This window comes from Phalaenopsis equestris, unplaced genomic scaffold (genome assembly GCF_001263595.1).
Source record: "Phalaenopsis equestris unplaced genomic scaffold, ASM126359v1 Scaffold000226, whole genome shotgun sequence".
In the NCBI taxonomy this organism is placed as follows: domain Eukaryota; kingdom Viridiplantae; phylum Streptophyta; class Magnoliopsida; order Asparagales; family Orchidaceae; genus Phalaenopsis; species Phalaenopsis equestris.
Window position 1 is genome coordinate 1,142,127 of NW_018164668.1, and position 7,063 is coordinate 1,149,189.

The 7,063-nt window shown below is 34.0% G+C and overlaps 1 protein-coding gene across 2 annotated transcripts; it reads right to left on the reverse strand.

Annotated features, from left to right (window-relative positions):
* Positions 1-2,069: 2,069 nt before the first annotated feature.
* LOC110023647 (omega-3 fatty acid desaturase, chloroplastic-like) lies at positions 2,070-5,810 on the reverse strand. Of its 2 annotated transcripts, none has more exons than XM_020723147.1 (8): positions 5,484-5,810; positions 5,306-5,395; positions 5,172-5,238; positions 4,976-5,068; positions 4,702-4,887; positions 4,497-4,577; positions 2,663-2,800; positions 2,070-2,414 (listed from the first exon to the last, which is right to left on the reverse strand). In XM_020723147.1, exons 1-8 carry the CDS (start codon positions 5,777-5,779, stop codon positions 2,253-2,255), a joined length of 1,113 nt encoding a protein of 370 aa, XP_020578806.1. In that variant the 5' UTR covers positions 5,780-5,810; the 3' UTR covers positions 2,070-2,252. The 2 variants fall into 2 exon arrangements, with proteins under 2 accessions (XP_020578806.1, XP_020578807.1); XM_020723148.1 differs by having other exon boundaries at positions 2,325-2,414; positions 2,722-2,800.
* Positions 5,811-7,063: the final 1,253 nt, after the last annotated feature.

The window sequence follows — 7,063 nt, forward strand, 5'->3', positions numbered from 1 at the left end:
TATATATATATATAACACAACAAATAAATATATTTTTAAAATGAGTTAAGTGACAAAATAGTACCCGACTATTTATGTCGGGCCGTTTTAGTTTTAGAGTTTATAGAAGTACTAAAATAGTTCGGACTTTTTAAATTAGAGCTTAAATTGCCCAGATTGAGAACTGTTAAAACTCAATTTTAAAAGAGTCGGAGGTTGTTTTGATGCTTCTATAAACTCTGAGACTAAAACAACTTCATGTAAATAGTTGAGAACTATTTTGGCGCTTTACTCTTTTAAAAAACAAAAGAAAAAAAAATTAGAAAATAAAACTGATAACAACGAATAAACCCAATGAAAATTTAATGAAACCAAAAGATTTATTATTATTTTCAATTTTGTGTTAAATTACAAGGTCGAGTCAAATAAAGGAAAAAACAAAATAAAAATTAGAAAAAAAAAAAAAGGAAACCAAACAAACCCTAAACAAATGAAATAAAATCAAGAGAGAGCTTGTTTTTGTTGTTTTTTTTTATTTTTTTTTTTCAAATTTGGGTTGATTCCATATTTCTTTGTGTCTTTCACAAAATAGAAGGAAGGAATTAGTCACAAAACAAACCCTAAGAAAATGAGAAAAAATCAAGAGAGATTTTGACTTTTTTTCAATTTAGGGTTCATTAAGTTGACCCCATATTTCTTAGTCCTTCACCACTTTAGATGCAATGACTAGGTCTAATTTCAGCTGCAACCATAGGTGACAATTGTAGCTTTCCACTTGAAGCAACACTTATTCTTTATTCTTAACTTTAGAACTAGAAAAATTTACATACCTACCATAATTCTTACTTATTTGTATATCTCAGACCTAAATTTTCATATTTTTATGCATAGCACTTTGGTGTTTTAGGCCTCTACATGAAAATTTATATTTCATAATTAAGAAGTGGTAATTGTGCTATTTTTTATGTTACAGTAAAGATTTCATTGTTATGTGTTTAAATATGAAAGTTTCGGGGATAGATGTGTAAATGCACTAGAATTGTGTGTTGTGCATGGAAATGCCCTATAAATTAAACTTATAGTCGATCATAAGTAGGTGGTAGTAATCAGGCGAGCTTGATCGGTTGATGGTGGGCAACGATATCAATCTGGTGATATAGTCAAATGACAATGATAAGGTGACTAAAACCAGGCGATAGTGGATAGACAATTGTAGTTTGGTGAGCATTAGCTGGCGGCACTGGTCGGGCTGACATTGATTGGGCAAAGACATTGATGACAAAACAGTATTATAAGATTACTCTTTACCACGAAGTTTCAGGAGATCTTCTGGGGCAAGGCTCTACTCAAAGATTACATATTTGCTCGAGACCCTATCAATGTTTGAAAAGGAGTATTTTACTTTTAAAAGTTAAAAATTTTGATATGTTTCATGTGATATGAGCGATTTTAATGGTATAAATATAAAAGTAAAGTTCAGGTTACATAAGTAAATACATAGGAATTGGATGGTACATTGGTACTTATGTAAGTGCCCCTTATATAGAAATAGTGCATGACTACCTTTAGAGAGCAAGTTTTACAAAAACCAGTAGTCCATTATATATCTGATTTAGGTCGGCACAACAATGTGATTGATTTGGCCTAAGCAATTATGGATGACTCTTTTTCAAATCTAGAGGCTATTTGGTCTTATGCAACAATAGAAAATTGTACTTTTAATTTTGAAGTGTTTCAAAATTTTGGGTGTTTAGTTGGATTAATTTGAAAATGCAATGTAAAATTATTATGAATTTGGAATTCATTTATAATTCATTTTTACTATATTTAGTTTTGGTTGGATTTGGGCAAATTTTAAATGCAACTGTTTTGTCTAAACTGTTGCGCCAACAGATGCCAACTTTATACTCCGCATCTCCCTGCATCTTGTTGTCCAGTTAAGCACCGCTCTCGCTATTGTCTGTTTCGAACCTGAGACCTGAGAGGACTTACGACTGACGAAACTGACGCTCTACCAACAGGCCACAAAATGCGAACTACAAAGTATGACATTTATTTCATATTGAATCAAACAACTTTAAGATAAATTCTTGAAGTGAAATCACTAATCCTCATCATTTATTTGGAACAATAAATTGTGGACAATGGGCAACGGCTACTTTTTTTAAAAAATAAAAGTTACAATTTTTACTTGAAACAACAAAATTTTTGGAGCACACTTATTATAAATAGAACCCCCTTCTTCGCTTTTATTCCGAACATGAAAAGAATCACTACTTTGAATTCTTCTCATAGTACACAACGTCTCCAATATCGCTTACGTAGTGGTCCTGTCTCAAGCTCTTTAATATAGCTCTAAACAAGTGGAATGGTAAAAATGCAGATTTCTCCGGTTCTCTATAGTATTTTCCAAGCACCGGCTTCGCGGCCTTAGTCTGCATGTGTAGTATGTAGGGGTGTCAAACATTGATCTGATAAATTAACTCAACTAGAATCGAAAATTGACCCGAAGTCGAGTGAAATAACTTTTATGTATATCTTAAATGAGTTATGCGGTAGGGGTTTGGGTTAGTCGGGTCTGGGTTAGATTTTTTGATCCGTTTAATATTTGAGTCGGGTTAAGCTCAATTCTAGGTTAGACATGAACCCGAGCTATAGACTATATAAGTGTGGTTTTACTTACGGCTTCTACAAGATTGTAATGTGGTATTTGTGGGAAGAGGTGATGAATCACATGAGTACCAATGTCGTGGTGGATGTTGTTGATCCATCCGTAGTCACGATCGATCGTCGTTAATCCTCCTCGAAGATAACTCCATTCCTGGAAATCAACAACAGTTCGATAAGTTTGGGCATGTTTGGCATTAGGGTTGTAAACAAGCCGAACACAAGCGAGCCCAGACTCGGCTCTTGTTCGGCTCGTTTATATTTCGAGCTTAAAAAGTGTGTTCGTGCTCGACTCGCTTGCTCAGCAAGGGTTCGTTTGCTTAGCGAGCCGAACACGAGTTGTTTACAGACAAATAGTCATTTGACAACTCTAATCACGTAGGTAAAAGATGTTAAGAGTTGGGGCAAGTTTTAAAAATTTTTCTTTATACTAAAACATCATTTGAATTTAAGTTAACAATTTTTATTTTATTTTCTTAATTAGTATTTTTAATTGGTTAAAAATCTTTGTAGCCTTTTAGTCAATTAAATTTTTAAAAATAGTACTCATTTAGGAGTATTGTATATATATATATATATATATATATATATACACACACACACACACACACATAAATATAATTGATGAGTAGTATTTCGAGCCAAAACCAGTCGTGCACGAACGAACCAATCTTTGTTCGTGTTCAACTCATTAACTTAGCGAACGAGTTGAACACAAGCTTCTTAACGAGCCGAACACGTGTTATTTTGGCAGCCCTATTTGACATCACTTTACTTGTATGTAATTTTTTTTTCGAAAATACGTTTGATTAGTATAATTTTTATATTTTTTATTTTATTTATTTTGAAAAACAACTCGTTCTATTTTAAAAGCACTCAAATGTATTTTTAAAATAATTATCATTATTATTTTTAGGAATAATTATGTATGGAACATCTGAAAATTTAATATTTATAAATTATTCACCTATGTGATTTTTTGGGCCGGGGTTTTATCATGAATTTCCTTATTTTAGTGAAAATTTGAAAAATGGATGAAAGAACGTGGTTGATAGAACGTGGTTGATTTGTAAATAACAAATTTCAGGTGGTATGTATGTAATTGCCTCTTTAATTATCAAATTAAATAAAATAATTGTTTATTTATCATTTGGTTGCTTGTAAATATAAAATATGTTGTAGAAAATGACGAATTTGTTTCCACTCATTTTTTATGGAAATGCTTGGCATCTATTTTTAGCAGGATTTAAAGCAAGTTATAGCTTAAAAATGCTGCCAAAAAAAAAATCTTGGTTGCTTTAAACCCAACAATTTTCATAAATTTCATTTCAGCCCCTATATTTGTTAAATCTAGGATTTATTAATGGGGAATTTACATACATACCACCCAAGTCCTATGTATTTACATAACTAGCACCTAAATTTTGCTTTTTACATTTATAACACCTAAATTTTTACAACAATTTTAATTTATAATACTAGTTTTTGTAGAGCAACACGTGTAAAAATTGAAGGTTCGGTGTTAGATATGTAAATACATAGGAGTTGAGTGGCATATAAGTAAATCTTCCAAATAGCTTATGATAATTTAATAAAACTTAATGGCGAACAATTTTCATGTCCTAATACTCTCGAGGAGAAATATTTGCGTACGTAAGACGTATGCAGAATTGTGTACATATTAGGTTATTCGGATGGTATAAATAGATTACACAGGAAGAATGACAAGCGTTATAATCTAATTGTACGAATAACATAATATGTACGTAACACTGCATACGTAAGACGTACGTAAATATTTCTCCTGAATATATAGTTAAATCCAGATGATTAGGAAAAGAATTCTTTACCTTGCCACGATACCAGGGAAGATTTCCATCGTGTCCATGGTGATGCAAATAAGTCACGAAGTCCAACCACATCACAAAAATCTGCAAACAAAGCAACATGATTACATTTTTATGACCAAACAGTTCAATCATGGAGCTTCAATCATGGAGCAAAGGACAAAAGGACAAAAAAAAAAAAAAAGTTTATAATAAGTGAAAGAATGACCAAGTAAGGAGTTGCATAAAGTTTGATCATTTGCAGAGGGCCAAAAAGCAAGGTTAATTTTGTTAACAGAGCAGCCATGGCCATCCAACAAACTGTAGAGGTAATAACATCTTTCCTTTCATTCTGGGCAAATAAATCACTCTCAGGATTGAAGTGTGATCCTCTCTTTCCTGGACTTCGTGTCCACTGTCATCAATGGAAATGGTTAGCAGAACTGTGATCTGATTAATTCCAGCATAAAACTGGCAGATGATACAAGGGTTAAATCCCTCACCAGGTAGATGGGGAAGGCGAATATTGGGAAAGGAAATGTGAATCTAAGCTTCTTAGTTACTGGAGCTAAGCTCTCATAAACACTTTTAGTCAACTGAAAAAGCAATAGAAGTAGTAGAAATTTTCATCAGGAAAAACTAACAAGAAAGAAATTAAGAAATCAGTCTTTCATTTAGAAAACTGAGAGAAACACTAACAGGGTGCCAGGATTCATCGTTCTCCACATGTCCGTGGTTTTGATGATGAGTTCTATGGCTTATTCTCCTGAACAAAAGAACAAAAATGGTAAAACAACGAAGCCGATCAAATCGGTTTAGAAAAACAGGCTTACCATCCATGATACGGCACCAGAATGAAGGTATGAATGAAATGCCCAACAACAGTGTTCACCCTGCGGTTATTCGAAAAGCTTCCATGCCCACTGCCCAAAATTACATCTCAGAAAAAGAAACCCTAATCCATCGCGACCTTCCATAAAGAAATTGGGCGAGATTAACCGTCAGACATACCAGTCATGGCCGAGAACGAAGAGAGCCCAGAACATCGTCCCCTGAGCAGCCCAATACAGAGGCCAAACAACCCACCTGTCGATACAAGCAGCCGCCGCCGCGAGGACGAAGACGACGGCGACGTCTCGAGCTACGTAGCTCATCGACCGCCATAGATTCTTCTCCCAGCAGTGATTCGGTATCGCCGCGCGGATCTCAGCAATTCTGAATGGCGGCGGCATGCCAGGATCAAACTCCTTCGCTCGATCCTCCGCTTCAAACGGCCTCTCAACCAGCCGGAAAGCCATGGATTCCATGGCTTCTTCCCCGGCGAGTTCAGAGCAGATTGAAAAAACGGTTCAGGTATTTATAGCCCTGCGATTGAAAAAAGAAGTCGACAAGTCAAAACTGTAAAAATTAAAAAAATAAAAATAATAAAAAAAGAAAAAAAGAAACCTACTTTTTGGGGGAATCTACACACAACGACAAAATTCTTATTTATTGAACACCTAAATTTTGATAATGACACTTATAACCTTTTCATTTAAAAACTTTTGCATGAAAAAAATTTGTAAAAAATAAATAATATTAATATCATTTATGTTCATTCAAATATTTAAGCGACATGCATGTAATTATAAGAATTTAACGTGCATTTGCATACATAACATTTAATTCTTATGAATTTTTCTATGTTATAGTATTCATTATCATTTTTTAATAGTCAAATCTTTCTTTTTAATGTATTACATGCATGAAAATGATACTTAGATGACAGATAAGTGAATTCATTAGAATCGTGTATGTGTTGGTGGTTATATTTCTTTTTTTTATATATATAGTTTTTGAAGGAGTCGTCAGTTTATTATCATCATATAATTTCCTTTTCTGAATAAGTATTTATCTGAAACATAAGAACGATCTGGAGAAGAAAAGAACCAGAAAAGCAAGGACATATAATGATGAAGATAAACAAAGAGAAAGCGAATATAGAAAGCCTACGTGTGATAAATCTAACAAGAATATGTTAAGTATGTCTGGTCAAACAAAATCGAGCGGAGGCACCTTGGACAATTATCCGCGAAAGAATACCTATGTAGACTACTTATAACCAGATAATAGGGTGTGTTTGTCTGTTCTGGTGTCTAGAGTGCTCCTAAAGAGACATATCATACTTGGTTAATTACATCTTAGAGGTTGTCCAAGAATACTCTTGATCCAAAGGAATTTTGCTCACAAAGTCAGATTAGTAGTGACAACTAGCACAGGACAATCAAAGTACATTTATTTCACAAGGGAATGCTCTAATTTTTTCAAATCCCTCGTTAAGCCACAAAGCAGAGAGTGAGTCTCCCGCGGTACCCACATGGAAAACGGCATCGTCGGCATACGGAGCTTGTGAAATAATTGAATCATCCAGACAAAGATTCTCGATACGTCAAAGCATATATGGGTTGTAAAGGCAGATAACAAATCGTCATATCCCAAACGAGCAATACCTCATCGATAATCAAGCCGTCAAGAAGATACCAACAAAGGCAAAAGGAGCGACATGGCTCAATAATGATAATCAAATGCAGGGAAGAGTGATTCTGCATAAT

Bases quoted from the DNA above. Each gene is read 5' to 3' on its own strand.
- LOC110023647 (XM_020723147.1), bottom strand. From the start codon at position 5,779: ATGGAATCCATGGCTTTCCGGCTGGTTGAGAGGCCGTTTGAAGCGGAG. The intron at 4,578-4,701 runs GTCATTCTTTCA...CTTTGTTTGCAG, and splicing joins TTTATGCAACTCCTTACTTG to ATTTTTGTGATGTGGTTGGA. The intron at 2,415-2,662 runs GTAAGTAAAACC...CTACACATGCAG, and splicing joins ATTACAATCTTGTAGAAGCC to ACTAAGGCCGCGAAGCCGGT.